The following is a 15,485-nucleotide window of genomic DNA, read 5'->3' as shown; positions in this document are numbered from 1 at the left end:
AGTGAGTGTAGAGTAAAATCTACATGGAAAAAGTTAAGTAAAGGATTAAGTATTTTAATAGTACTTGAACTTAGAGCTAAAATCAGATGTCATTATACACAATCAGCTGCAAAGGTGGACTACAGATGGTGCAAAAGAAATGAAAAGAAAATAACACCAAAGTATTATGTATGTATGTATGTATGTATGTATGTATGTATGTATGTATGTATGTATCTATCTATCTATCTATCTATCTATCTATCTATCTATCTATCTATCTATCTATCTATCTATCTATCTATCTATCTGTTGCTTTATCTATCTATCTATCTATCTATCTATCTATCTATCTATCTATCTATCTATCTATCTATCTTCCTTTATGTATGTATGTATCTATGTATCTATCTATCTATTCCTTTATGTATGTATGTATGTATGTATCTATCTATCTATCTATCTATCTATCTATCTATCTATTCCTTTATCTATCTATCTATCTATCTATCTATCTATCTATCTATCTATCTATCTATCTATCTATCTATCTATCTATCTATCTATCTATCTATCTATCTATCTATCTATCTATCTATCTATCTATCTATCTATCTATCTATCTATCAGGATATGAATTTATACACAGCCCCTAATTTTCCAGTGTTAATGAAACCCGCAATCCGCACCGCTTTGCTCTCACTCGCTTTTAACACGCGCCTGTGTTTTTTGCAAGTGGCACAATGGAAAGAATAGAGCAAACCCAAGAGCGTGTGCACACCTTAAAGATACATGTTTATCATTTAAATTAAAGATAAAAATCAAGTAACTATCGACACTATTATCAGAAGTAACTGCTTTCTTAGACAGATGTGTTTTACAGCACGTTAATGTAACACTTCCCTGTCCAGTCCACACCTTCATTTTCCATCATTCAGCAAATCACTAAACACTGTGCGACTTGTTGCATGATTTCGGGTGAAAGAGAGAAAGAGACAGATCAGGACAGATCTCTAAACTAAAGAACATTTGCGAGTCGTGACAGTTTTGTGTAGTGTGGGTTATAACACTGTTGTTCACACGTTTCGTAACATACCGGTTAACTGTTGCCCAGCAGCGGGTGACGTACTGGAATTCATCAGCTGTTGTGTGTGTGTGTGTGTGTGAGAGAGAGAGAGAGAGAGTGACCTTAAGTAAAGTCCTCTATACAGTCACTGTCATAAGTCACTGTACCACCCTACATGGTATAACTAAATATCTGGACACATAAGGTCCCAGTCTAGAAGGATTTCTAGATAAAAGAGTGTCTTGATAGTGCTTGAACCTCTACACTGTGGTAGCTCACTGGAGAAGACACTGGATTTGTGATCATGGGTCATGAGATCAAATGCTGGAACTGCCAAGCTGTGACTGCTGGGTACTTGAGCGAGGCCATTAACTCTCTACTGCTCTGTTGTATTAAAAAATTTGATAAATGCTATAAATGTAAATTCATACCCCTGCAGAAGAATCCAGCCTGGTTAAAATAGCTACAGTCTACCTAAACACAGGTCAAGCTATTCAAACTGGTAGACTATCTTTGCCAATTGTTATATCATTTTTAAGTCTTGGCTTGGTAACTTATATTTCCTCAAGCATCAAAGGTATCAAATGGCACTGGCTCTACAGCCACTGTATGCACTTCCATTTAACCCCTACATACACTATATTGACAAAACCCCTCCAAATCATTGAATTCAGATGTTGTTTTTTCAGGGGATGGGCATGACTTTGCACCAGTGCACAAAGCAAGGTCCATAAAGACATGGATGAGCAAATTTGGTGTGGAGGAACTTGACTGGCCTGCCTCATCACCATTGGGATGAATTAGAGCGGAGACTGCGAGCCAGCCCTTCTCATCCAACATCAGTGTCTGACCTCACAAACGCGCTTCTAGTGGAACGGTCAAAAATTCCCATAAACACTCTCCTAAACCTTGTGGAAGGCCTTCCCAGAAGAGTTGAAGCTGTTATAGCTGCAAAGGGCCAAACAACTTCATATTACATTCATGTGCATGTAAAGGCAGACGTCACAGTTTGGCCTGGCTCAGTCTCCGCTCTAATTCATCCCAAAGGTGTTCTATCAGGTTGAGGTCAGGACTCTGTGAAGTTCCTTCACACCAAACTCACTCATCCATGTCTTTATGGCTTTGTGCACTGGTGTGCAGTCATGTTGGAACAGGAAGGGGTCATCCCTAAACTGTTCCCACAAAGTTAAGAGCATGAAATTATCCATAATGTCTTGGTATGCTGAAGCATTAAGAGTTCCTTTCACTGGAACTAAGGGGCTGAGCCCAACCCCTGAAAAACAACACCTGAATTCAATGATTTGGAGGGGTGTCCCAAAACCTTATTGTGTATGACAATTGGTCAATCAAGGCTTCTAATTCATTTTGATCGATATCTGCAGACTTTTACACTGTTTAAACAGACAGTCAACTTAGTGAATGTAAACAACTACTGAATTAAAGCAGAAATATATATCAGTCAAAAGTATGTGGACAACTTACCATGCCCAAGCTGTTGCCACATAAAAGGAGGCACACAAATGTATGTAACATCCAATTCCTTTACTCTTTTCTTTACTGAACTAAGAGGCCCAAACCTGTTCCAGCATGACAATGTGCATAAAGTGAGCTCTATGAAGACATTTGCCAAGGACAGAATGGAAGAACTCCAGAGCCCTGACCTAAAGCTGACTTGTAACAATGACTGCACTCCAGATCTCCTCACACAACATCAGTACCTGACCTCACTAATGCTCTTGTCACTGAATGAACACAAATCACACAGATACCTTTTATAATCTAGTGGAAATAAAATAGGTAATTATAGAAGGTTGGGGGGGGCAAATCTATACCATTTTATTTTTGTATCAATAATTGGCTACTCTTTTTGTTTGTTATATTATTTACTTTCAATTTATGCCACATAATTATTATTTTTTTTTTTTTACAAAACCACAGTGTCATAATCTAAATTAATTTACACATTTCATCTTAAACCTGAATGTTTCTGTAGGCAAATAATCAATTGTTGGAGATTTTAAAATGCATGTTGACATTCCACAAGACCATCTGAAAGCAGCAAGGATTCATTAGAATGTAACAGGACCACTCTATACAGTGGTCACACTTTTTATTTAATATTAACAATCAGATAAATCTAAGAAATATAATCACACTCTCACAGGCTAGAGCTCAAATGTGTCTTTATGCACTTTGTCATGCTACCACATCGAACCTCAGCTACTACACATAGTTTTATCATTAAACTCCCAGAGTTATCAACCTTGATTGGATTACCATCTGACCCTATGGAACTTGATCAGACAGCCGAATACTTCAAGTCAGCATTCCAGTACACTCTAGTAAATGTAGAGCCAAAAGAAAAATTATTACAGAGAAAAAAAACCCCTGGTATAATGATCACATTTGCACATTTTGCTTCCAGATTTCAACTGTTCAGTTTTGCTGAGTCTGCATCCATGATTGCCTCAGATTCCTGACAGAAGTGCTCTTCTTCTATTGTAGCTCATTCACCTCAAGGTTTGATGTGTTTTGTGTGCTGGGAGATGCTTTTCTGCATTTCAATCGAGTTACTGTAGACTTCCTGTCAGCTCCAGTCTGGGCTTTCTCCTCTGATCTCTCTAATCAACAAGGTGTTTCAGCCTGCGGAGTTCACTCACAGGATGTTTTTTGTTTTTCGCACCAATCGGTATAATCTCTAGAGATTGTTGTGTGTGAAAATTCCAGGGAATCATCAGTTTCTCAAACCATCCCATTTGGCACCAACATTTATGCCACAGTTAAAGTCATAGGCATCAATTTCCTTTTCTTATTCTGGATCCTGGGGAGGTGGTATCTGGTTCATTGACCAGAAGATCAGGGTTCAAGCACCAGCACCACCAAGCTGCCACCGTTGGGCTTTGAGCAAAGACTTCAACTGCCCCTCAAACCCCCCTGAGCACCCCATGGCTGACACTCTGACCCCAACCCCCAAGAATGGGATATGCAAAGAATGAATTTCATTGTGCAGTAATGTATATGTGACATATGTGTATCTGCATGATTTGATGCTAGAGTATTGTCTCATTAGAAAACTACCTTAACAGCTGGATACAGGTATATGAGTGTGTTTCAGTAAAGCCAGAGGAGCGACACCAGCTTATTAAAGGAATGTGCAAAGGATATTGCACACACTTCTACTGAATTCTGACCAGACCTTGTACTAGGACCCACAGGCAGCTAGACTGGATGGCATTGAGTTTCATCATGTGCAGCAATAAAAGACGGTGGAGCGTCTGGCCGCTTTATATCCCAGGGTGCCCTTATATCGGTGTTACCTTCTGGTTCTCCCTTTTAGTTCTGCTGTCATAGCCAATCTTGCTAGTCTCTACTTACATGCTACACATCTTTTTAACCATTACAGAACAAGATATCTTACCTAGATATCTTATTTTTCTTTTTCATCGGGCTGCTCTAGTTTTGGGCTCACCACAGTGAAATCCCCCCCCCCTCCGGCAGTGAGACACTTGGATTATATCCAGATTTCTGTGAATTTAGGAGGGGAAAAAAAATGAATCTTTTAGGTCCAAGTGTATATATCCTTTTGACCTTGACTGCAGGTCAACATAAGCAAGACATCACTACATTCATTTGCTCTTAATTATTCTTCTTCTCATGTCCCTATGTTTGGAAAAACCTGTATAGCACAATCCACTGTAAAATAACCAGACAAGAAACTTTTTCCTTTTCTTTTGATCATGTACAAGAAGATTTTTCAAAACACTACTAAAATATGCCAAAAATAAACTTAACACACACTATGACAAACACATAACATTAAATACAATTATCCAGTGTTAGACCATTAGCCAAACTTGCACTTTCTAAACACAATAAATAAGATTTCTTGAAATCCTTGATATTAAGCTGTATGAAAAGGCATGAACTTAAAACAAGGCCAAGATGTCCAGCTACAGATGATTGTGTCCTATAAGGAAGATTTTTATACAAAGCTTATAGTGAAGTCTTTAGTAGAAGCTTTGTAAAGAGTCTGTCATTCCTCAGGGCTGATACACAGCTGAAATCAGTCAGTGTTAGCGAAAACCCTGTATGGGCCTTATCTTCAGCGGATAATTCCTCTCCACATCTCCTATGTTAACATTGTGCAGTTTCTTAATGAGTACATGCTCTTGAGGTCTGATGCCGACTCTCTGCTCAGCCCAAAAGTTCTCCTTGTTGTCGCCTGCAAAATGGACTTTCTTCTTTCCAGGTGATATGTTCTCACTTTCCTCTGCAAGTCAAGACACATACATGATCTGCATCAGTCACATCATAAAAGAAAGAATAAAACAATGGGTGAACATGAGGTGTGAAGCTCTAAATAATATTTAACATGGACTCAGAACGTCCAGAGGATTTATCAAAAGCTGAAACAAAGCCACATAACGTGACCCACATATGACGTGTCTGCACTTCATTTTGTATTCTGTATTAACTTGTCAGATGAAAACCTCTCAACCCTTAAATAGTGGGTATAATGAAAAATATATGATATCAAGCAACTTTATTTAAAAAAAAAAAAAGTTAATGGGCCTTTCAATAGATTAATTACTTAGTCTTCTAGAACAGTGGCTCTCCAACTCTACCAGGATTATATTAATGCACACTAATAATATATAAGTACAGTACCCTACTAATATTAATAATGTAGGATCAACTTGCACAGAGATTGTATGTATGGATGCCTCACATGAACAGTTTTAAAAAGCAGCTTGATATTATACAAGTTTTCTGTGAATAGATGTTTGCTTTTTGGATGAAATCTCCAGTGTTAACACTTGGTAATAGTAAAGAGGAGAAATTGCAGCTTTAAGGTTTTAGTCTGATAAAAGTATTTATTTTCTAACCTGGCTGAGGGATAGTTATACATAATCTTAATGCTGAGAAAGAGGTTCATTTTAATGATCTTTTGAAAGCGCTGCAGTTGCAGAGGTTAGTTTGTGGCCAGTTTGCACACAAGTTTATTAAAATTATATTAAAAGCATATTTAAAATTAGAGAGACACAAAATCGACATGCAGCACATTCAGAACAGCACAACACATTCATGTACACAAGCCATGGTTAGCTGTTGTCTGTGTTCAGAAGGTGCAGTGGCTTCCGTTTCACCTCCATACCTTTGTCTTCTGTAAACAGTGGAGAGTGTGCCCTCTGCTGCCTCATCACATTATAGCCCTTTATCAAACTCTCTGCTCTGTGAAGAGACAAGACATTATTTCCATTTCATTTACATTGGAATCATTCATTTTGGAGCAAACGTGCTAATGTATTCATTTTAAAACAATTAGTACAACTGTAGCCAGGAGTACACTAATAGCTAATATTAAAGATGTCACAGACACTTTTTTGTATATCCCATCCTTGGAGTATTGGGGTCAGATTGCAGGGTCAGCCATGATACAGCGCCCCTTGAGCAGGGGGAGTTAGGGGTCTTGCTTAAGGGCCCAACAGTAGCAGCTTGGCAGCGCTGGGACTTGAACCCTACTCTTCCGGTCAACGACCCAGAGCCTTAACCATTTCAGCTGCCACTGCCCATATTACACCAATAGCAGTACTGATATTGTAATTTGAGTAAAAGTAGTAAACAAATCAGTTAACTAAATCATGTGTGAAAATATTTTTTTTTTTTTAAATGTAGTAATATTACATACATCTCTCTCTCCATCCACCCACCCACTTATACCTAAAGATGGTGGAATCTTAATACATTTCTCCTCATTATTAGAAATATTTGGAAGTACAAATTGCATCAGGAATTATGTCAATTTTATTTTATGCCCAAACCAATTCTGACACACTGAAGAGACTTTAAAAAAAGGTTTACCTGGCCAGCTTCTCGTTGGCTAGTCTCTCTCTGATGCACAGCTCCTGCTCCTTCTCTGTAGGGGGGGGGATTGAGAACACATGAATAAAAGTGCAGGAACTTGTGTAATGTAGGAACTGGGTGATGAGCTTCGGAGTGCTTTGTAAAAAGCAGTCAGAAATCACAGCAGTACAGCGAGAGTTTACTGCACTAATGACCCCATTCTGTTCTGCTCATGATCAGCCACACTGTTATCGCTTCTCTTCACAGTGGAATGTGTTTGAGTTCACGGCTCTGGATTTAAACCCTATTAAAAAGCTTCAGTCCTAAATTTTAAAAAAGGGCATCTACTTGTTTAACCCCAACAATGTACTGGAAAGAGGCTTGAAACACACATGTAGAAAGATCTACAAGTATCTCAAAGTTGGACACTCATTTTGGTTATTCTTTGCCAAATATTAGCTATGCAAGTGCAGATAATTATGTAACCAGTGTTTTGCAAAAAAAAACAAAAAAACAAAAACAAAAATTTACAGCATTTAGCAGACACCCTTATCCAGAGCGACTTACAATTTACACAACTGAGCAATTACGGTTTAAGGGCCTTGCTCAGGGGCCCAGCAGTGGCAGCTTAGTGGACCTGGGATTCAAACTCAACCTTTCCAATCAGTAGTCCAACATTTTAACCACTAAGCTACCACCATCTTCGTGGGCAAGCTTCTCTGTAGCTTAATTTAAATCTGTAGGGAGAAAAAGCCGTGTACTTCTCCCACATATTTAAATAATTACTCACTGCAGGTGGCATTTGGTTTTGTTTTAGATTGTGACAAATGTGTTATAGTCTAAGAGCTAAATAAGAATAGATTGCTATTTGTCCATTGCAGCTAGTGCACTGTTATACTGACCCTGTGTTATACTGTAGCTTTTTGCCTTTTCAGTACAAGAAAGTTTTACTAATTAAAGAAATAAAAACATCCAATAAGTGAGATCAGGGACTCACTATATTGAAAGTATTTATTTTTTGCTCCATCAACATCATGACATTTTACACAAACTAACTAGCCATCCATAGTAAGTGTAGCAATGGTTTCAGTCCAACAGACTATTGCTACAATTTGAGTTATCCGTAGTGAATGCCGAGTGATACGAACAGTGAAATATCTCTAGGGCTTTTGTACAAACTATCAGCACTCCTGGAAAGCCACTTGACCAATCAAATTAGAGGACTGGAACGGACAGTTAAAGTGCAATTTAGAATAATTATCCTTACGCTCCAGTCTCTCTTCTCGCTCCTTGAGGTCCTGCTCTCGCTGGCGTAGTGCCTGCTCCTTCAGCTTCAGTTCTGCCAGTTTAGGCTGCTCCAGGTCACATGACCCCCGCTGCTGCCTCGCTTGAGCCTTCTTCTGCTCCCGGGCCACATATGTGGAGATTAATGAGCTCTGGAGGATCGACTCCACAGAGGGACGCAGGTAATCCTGACAACACAGCAAGGCGGAATGAGAAACTGGTGTGAGCAGCGAGAATTAAAGTTGTAGGCTTGTACTAATGTGTTGCTGTCATTTCTATAGTAACAGTTAGTTCACAGGAACTTGTATGCTGGACTATTATAATCTAAGCATAAGGAAAAAAATTTAAAGAAAACTTCAGCTTTCTGAATGAATATAATTAGTTGTGTAATTTGTATTCATTAGAAAATATAATACAACATGTCTACAGACCTTTAGGTGCAGCATCCTGCACAGCAGCGTGTTCAGCTCATTGGAATATCGATAGGGAATCCTTCTAAATTTTCCCTCTGTGATCTTCTCAGCCAGTTCCTCTTGGTTATAGGCTGTGAATGGAGGTCTGCAAATTCCAAGAGGGATTAAAGTGTACAACCACATAAGCTGTTACACCGAAAAGTTCTAAAGGCAAAGAAAGTATGAATACTTACGACAAAGCACAGAGTTCATACAGCAAACATCCTAAAGACCAGATGTCTGACTTTTCGTTGTAGGACATGTGATTCATTTGTTCCTGTGGGCAAAACAAGCATGCGGTCACTATTAGAGCAATGCAAATTGGCAATAAAAATAAGTTAACACAACTATAACTAAAATAGAGGTCATCCTAGCTCCCAGCTCAAATGTTTTGGGTTGCATTTCCCAAAAAGCATTGCAAAATTAGGATCATCTTAACTGAGTGAGAGATCCTAGAGTGGCTAACTTACAGGTGACATGTAATATGGAGTTCCCACAAAGGTTTTAGCAAAGCTTGTCTCATGTCGGAGTATCCGTGCCAGGCCAAAATCTCCAAGTTTTACATTCTGCTTGGCATCGAGGAAAATGTTAGCAGGTTTCAGATCACGATGAAGAACTGTGCTGCCGCCGTCATTTTTTCGGCCATGACACTCTTTCAGCGCCAAAGCCAGCTGAGTCATGACACGCAGGATAAACTCCTCTTCCAGATATCTCCTGTTAGACAGAAGGGCACGCACACACAAATTACAACCCCCCCCCCAAAACAGTGTTATTAAAAACATCTGACTATAGAATACATAAGGAATAGAATAAAATGGGGCATTCTGATATAGGCACATAATCAATGGCAAGGTGGCGTGATTCAGCCTGATGTGAACCCTAATAGTTCATCATGACTGCACATCTCAAACTGCTTTATTTCTGTCTGTATTAAATTTGTCTAACATAAAATACATTAGAAGTCAACTGATATGCTCTGATAGAGCTCAACATGCGAGCGTAAACAGGGGCGGACTTAATGATTTGGGGCCCTAAGCAATTCCAGGTATGGGAATCTTGCGCATGTGCAGTACAATAGGGACGTTCCACTATTCATGAATCATTGGGGGGGCATTTGAAAAGATGTAATGTTAAAATCTTAATGGTTATAGACAGACCATACAATATGATAGAAACGTAGTACGTACTATATGATTTATATAGGCTTCTTGGAATGGGTCGGGGCCCCCTAATTCCCCGGGGCCCTAAGAGGCTGCTTACTTCGCTTATTGGTTAAGTCCGCCCCTGAGCATAAACGTGACTCCTACATGTGCCGCCTCTTCCTCTCAAATGGAATTGAGAGAGTCAGACTAAATGCATACTGAATATTTCAGTAGTTCATATAAGCAATGCCATGATAACAGGAAATACAAATGCAGTTACCTCTCTTTAATGCACTTGGATATGAGAGTGGCCAGGTCCCCGCCCTCGCAGAACTCCATCACGATATACAGCGTGGTGTTTGTGCGGTCAATGATGCGGTCATAGTATCTGACAATGTTAGGGTGTCTGAGCTCTCGCAGCAAGTTCACTTCGGACACCAACATCTGCTTCTCCACCTCTGCCATGGTGCCGTAATCCAGCTCCTTCCACACCAGGATCTAACACACAAAACCCTTCAGTGTCACTGTGCCACATTAGACCTCAAGATTAGACTCCCCCCTCCATCAATCCACCAACCATTTTAATACACAGCCATGAAAGAAAGATGAAGGAACGTTATCAAAAAATGTTCCATAAAAAAAAAAAGTAATGAATTTCTGTCATGTTTTACATAGTATTTGAACAATTTGACACTTTTGGCCTAAATTGTACATGCACTATATAGCCCTCCAAATCACTGAATTCAAGTGTTGTTTTTCAGGAGTTGGGCTCGGCCCCTTAGTTCCAGTGAAAGGAACTCTTAATGCTTCAGCACACCAAGACATTTTGGACAAGTTCATGCTCCCAACTTTGTGGGAACAGTTTGGGGATGACCCCTTCCTGTTCCAACATGACTGTACACCAGTGCACAAAGCAAGGTCCATAAAGACATGGATGAGTGAGTTTGGTGTGGAGGAACTTCAGAGTCCTGACCTCAACCTGATAGAACACATTTGGGATGAATTAGAGTGGAGACTGTGAGCCAGACCTTCTCATCCAACATCAGTGCCTGACCTCACAAATGCACTTCTAGAGGAACGGTCAAATATTCCCATAAACACACTCCTAAACCTTGTGGAAAGGCTTCCCAGAAGAATTTAAGCTGTTATAGCTGCAAAGGGCAGAACAACTCCATATTACATTCATGTGTTCCATCAGGTTGAGGTCAGGACTCTGTCCAAAGTGTCTTGGTATGCTGAAGCATTTAGAGTTCCTTTCACTGGAACTAAGGGACCAAGCCCAACCCCTGAATTCAATGATTTGGAGGGGTGTCCCAAAACTTTTGGCAATATAGTGTATGTCTATGGGTTTACAGCACTGTGAAGGGGGGGGGGGGGGGGCAAGATAAAGTAAGTGTTAAAATAGCTAATTAACACAAATTTTTTAAATTTTTTACTCCGTTTGCTCAGAAGGTGAATTCATTTTGACAGCAGCTCTGACAGTAGTTCCGGCTGAAAGGCAAATCACAGGTTTATATTAATGCGCTCGTCCTAACGCGTTATAGTTCCTATAGTAACAAATGAGGCTCTGGGACTCTCCGCATAGTTCAAAACAACAATAAACTGATTAAAAGGGCTTTATTTAACCCGACTGCAATATTACTTCTCATTTAACATGAAAGGCACAGCATGCAAACAAACTACGCCATGTTAAACCTGTTTCTTTTTCGTAAAGCGTTTGATTACTGTGCACTATTTTACTAGCATTAGCTAACATGCTAACTCACCGCGGCTGCCCTGCAGGTAGGCGGTTACAAACACAAAGCCACTAGGTCTAATTACCTTTCCGTCTGATTTTCTCCTAATTTTCTGGCACTTTCCGTACGAGCCCGAGCCGATGGTGCTGAGAACCTCGTAATCCTCCGTGCGGGACGGCATTGTGAACAAAAACACTGAAACAAAACAATCCTATAATGTTTGGATGAAGTAAAGTAGCGTTAACTTGGTGTTAATGCAATGCAAACACTACACTAGCTCAGCGGAAACTATATTACAGCATTCACTTCCAACAGCGTTAAACAAAACAGCACCTTTTATACTGACAGCGGTTGACTAGGCTGAATCTCAAACGCCTTCTTGCGCCCTATGTAGTGTGTTAAAGTACACTCTACCTGTGCCCTGCGTAGTGCACAAGACAAGCGTGATCAGCAGTTTTTTAGATTGAAGCCGAAAGAACGATTTTTAAACTGCCACTCAAACCCTACACTCTGATTGGCTTACAGGGAAACGCTGCGGACGATCTGATTGGTTGAAAGTCGCGAAACAAACGCTGCCGGTCGCTTAGCGCTGGTAACCTACCAACCACATTTAGCCGCGAGAGCACGCGGGACAGGCGTGGGCGTGTCACCACATTTAAAGAGACACAGACTATTAATACAGGATAATCAGATAATTAAGATAATTAAATCCTAAAAGAAAAATCATAAAATCATGAAATGGAGCGGATTCGCTCAGTGATTCAGTTAGCTTCTTGTTTCTTCTTCTTTTTAACGCTTTATCACGACTGTCTTGATTCACTGATCTTTCTAAATGTACACTTATGTTGACAAAAGTTTTGGGACACCTCTCCATATGATTGAATTCAGGTGATGTTATTTCAGGGGTTGGGCTTGACCCCTTAGTTCCAGTGAAAGGAACTCGTAATGCTTCAGTGTAATAAAACATTTTGGACAATTTCATGCTCCCAACTTTATGGGAACAGGAACCTGACCTGGCCTGCACCTCAACCCAATAGATCACCTTTTGGATGAATTAGAGCGGAGACACAAACTGGACTGTCTGCCTTTACATGCACGTAAATGTAATATGGAGTTGTTCCGCCCTTTGCAGCTATAACAGCTTCAACTCTTCTGGGAAGGCTGTCCACAAGGTTTAGGAGTGTGTTTATGGGAATTTTTGACCATTCCTCTAGAAGTGCATTTGTGAGGTCAGGCACTGATGTTGGATGAGAAGGTCTGGCTCACAGTCTCCACTCTAATTCATACCAAAGGTGTTCTGTCATGTTGGAACAGGAAGGGGTCATCCCCAAACTGTTCCCACAAAGCTGGGAGCATGAAATTGTCCAAAATGTCTTGGTATGCTGAAGCATTAAGAGTTCTTTTCACTGGAACTAAGGGGCCGAGCCCAACCCCTGAATTCAATGATTTGGAGGGGTGTCCCAAAACTTTTGGCTATATAATGTATTTGAATGTGGAACTGAAGTTATTAGAATAAGCTCTTTTTCCATGGATTTTACACCAACATTACAAGTTTTAAAAATATTAGTATGGGTATATAAATAATCAAACAAACAAGTAAATAAATACAAACCTATTATTTTCAAAGTAAACACAAAAGGATTTAAGAATCGAATGTAATCGTTCGGTTGTAAGGAAGAGAAACGTGCACAAGTATGCCACTAGGGACTCCTGTATCGTGGAGGCATTTCTCCACGGCCCATAATGTCCCTGAGGGCCATAATTTATTCTCTGTAGGCCCTAAAATGTCATACAAATGGAAGCAAACTGCTTTGCATTTGCAACCAGGGAAAGATGGTTTTCATCACCTGTACTTCAAGGTTAAAGGTATAAGCCAGGCCAATATTGTCTGAGTAAATGAATATAATATTTATGAATACGTCATAAAGTGTGTACACAAATTTTTAGTAATGTTGTCACCCATCCTATAAAATCACATTGAAATTTTAGCAATAATGAACCTGTTAAACACGGCTTCACAACAACAGCCTCACACACACGTTGCGGTTCATTGATATTTATCATTTTTATTCCAGCACAATTAAACTGTGTTGTAAAATGGCTGGGCAGCTGGAAAGAGAAGGGCAACAGGAGTACAAAATGAAAACTAAAGACCAGTCTAGCATAATTTGTTAAAATTCCTAAAAACAAAAATTAAAAAAAAAAGAAAGAAAAGAAAAAGGAAAAAAAAAAGAAAAGAAAAAAAGTAAGACAGTAATGACATGATGAGGGTTGAGTTCCCTTTACGTTTTCTGTTGGATGGAAGTCCTCGCATGTTCATCAGTCTGAACGGCCGTGAATGTATTCCGCATCTTTTTTTTTTCCGTGAAGCTGCATCATACACAATTTCAGACTTCAGCAAGCTAGGCAGAAACACAAACACACTCCCACAAGTGGCACATTTAGGCAAGCTCTGGTCTGTTAATTAGTCTAGTGGTTTGTAAGCTGAATTGCTTCCTACTTTTGCACCTTATTGCTAGACGAAGGACAATTTTATTTAGACAACACGGAAGCTTCGTTCCTCTCGTTATTACTAAACAGGTCAAATTTAACCCCTGGCTGATCCATCTACTCTAGTCACAGGCCCTGTTTCAATACTGTTTTTTATGCACCTTTGTCAAAATATCCTCTTGCCAGTTTCACTCGGTTGAATCCTGAGGAGCAGAACTTCATTAGAAGGCATTCCTGCAGTTAAAGAAATTTTCTTTTTCAAAACAGTGAAAACGGCAGATGACGCTGTATATATAAAAATACAGAAGGGGGAGGGGCACAAAAAATCTTCATACCCAAAACCTTCAACCTGTGCGAACATAAGAACTACTGCAATTTGGCAGGACCACATGGGACGAAGGAAAAAGTCAAGAACAGGGCATTAAAGGAACAGTTCCTCTACAAATGAAATGTATACAATGATCCCCTTGTAGAAAATGGGAGTCAATAAACGTTTGGTGTCTGAAGTCTGCTTCTTTAGTTGTGGCGCCGGTGCAAGAAGCTATAGTTAGTGTCGCTAATGCAGAGCACAAATCATACAAGTTTACAGTTCATCATCATACATAAACAAACATAACAACAACAAAAAATCAATATTTATATATCACCAGATGAATTACTTACATGTTCCTACATGTTGTGGAAGAAAGGAAAATTCCAAAGCTTGGAGAATCCAGACAAAATCCCACTCTTTAAACCTTCAGACTATTAACTAATCATCATTTGGCTTAGGACGCATACTTCAATGCCGGTTTCACACATTTCATTACTAATCTGCTTATAAATGCTTCCTTCGAAGGATGTTGTTAGTGTCTAAAACTGAGATGAGCTTAGACGCCTATCTGGAGCACTGCATGTAGACTTCAACGTCAAAAGCCTTTCCACCTGTGTTTACATCTGTTTAGCGACTTGTGGGTATCCTGATTTTTATCACAGCAGGGATTCCATATGGCACATTCAAGCTACAGCTATGATATGTAACATGTAACAAAGAGGAATGAGATATTGTTGGAAATGAGATTTGAGAGCTGGTTCCCGATAAGACAGAAATGATTTACATTTTGATCTCACCTTTTTTTTTTATATATATATTTGGTGGGAAAGTAGCTTGTTTAACGATTGCACTCTGATGCCAAAATACTTTGCCAGCTAAGTGTCATTTCCTCACACAGAGATGACTGTCATGGGTTGATGAAGTTGTTTGATAACTACATTCTGTTGTGAAAGAGGCTGAAGAGTAATCGATTCGTTTTGTAATCAGATACCGGCTGTTAGCATGTCTCTGCTGTGATTCACATGCAGTGCAGAAAGCCTCTTGTCACAACTATATATAGTCCATTTGAAGGGCTTTCCCAGAGACACGCCCTCTCTCTCTCTCTCTCTCTCTCTCTCTCTCTCTCTCATACACACAAATTTTTTGAGCCTCAATATTAGTCTTGACATATTGTGCAAA

The 15,485-nt window shown here is 39.6% G+C and overlaps 1 protein-coding gene across 1 annotated transcript; it reads right to left on the bottom strand.

Annotated features, from left to right (window-relative positions):
- Nucleotides 1–4,751: 4,751 nt before the first annotated feature.
- On the bottom strand, nucleotides 4,752–12,300 carry nek2 (NIMA-related kinase 2). Its single transcript, XM_058378590.1, has 9 exons — nucleotides 11,589–12,300; nucleotides 10,048–10,265; nucleotides 9,096–9,339; nucleotides 8,820–8,902; nucleotides 8,605–8,731; nucleotides 8,157–8,361; nucleotides 6,908–6,962; nucleotides 6,201–6,277; nucleotides 4,752–5,315 (listed from the first exon to the last, which is right to left on the bottom strand). Exons 1-9 carry the CDS (start codon nucleotides 11,682–11,684, stop codon nucleotides 5,119–5,121), a joined length of 1,302 nt encoding a protein of 433 aa, XP_058234573.1. The 5' UTR covers nucleotides 11,685–12,300; the 3' UTR covers nucleotides 4,752–5,118.
- Nucleotides 12,301–15,485: the final 3,185 nt, after the last annotated feature.

This window comes from Hemibagrus wyckioides, linkage group LG25 (assembly GCF_019097595.1).
Source record: "Hemibagrus wyckioides isolate EC202008001 linkage group LG25, SWU_Hwy_1.0, whole genome shotgun sequence".
NCBI classification, from domain to species: domain Eukaryota; kingdom Metazoa; phylum Chordata; class Actinopteri; order Siluriformes; family Bagridae; genus Hemibagrus; species Hemibagrus wyckioides.
Note: the sequence above shows the minus strand (reverse complement) of the source record. Positions and strands in the feature narration are given on the sequence as shown.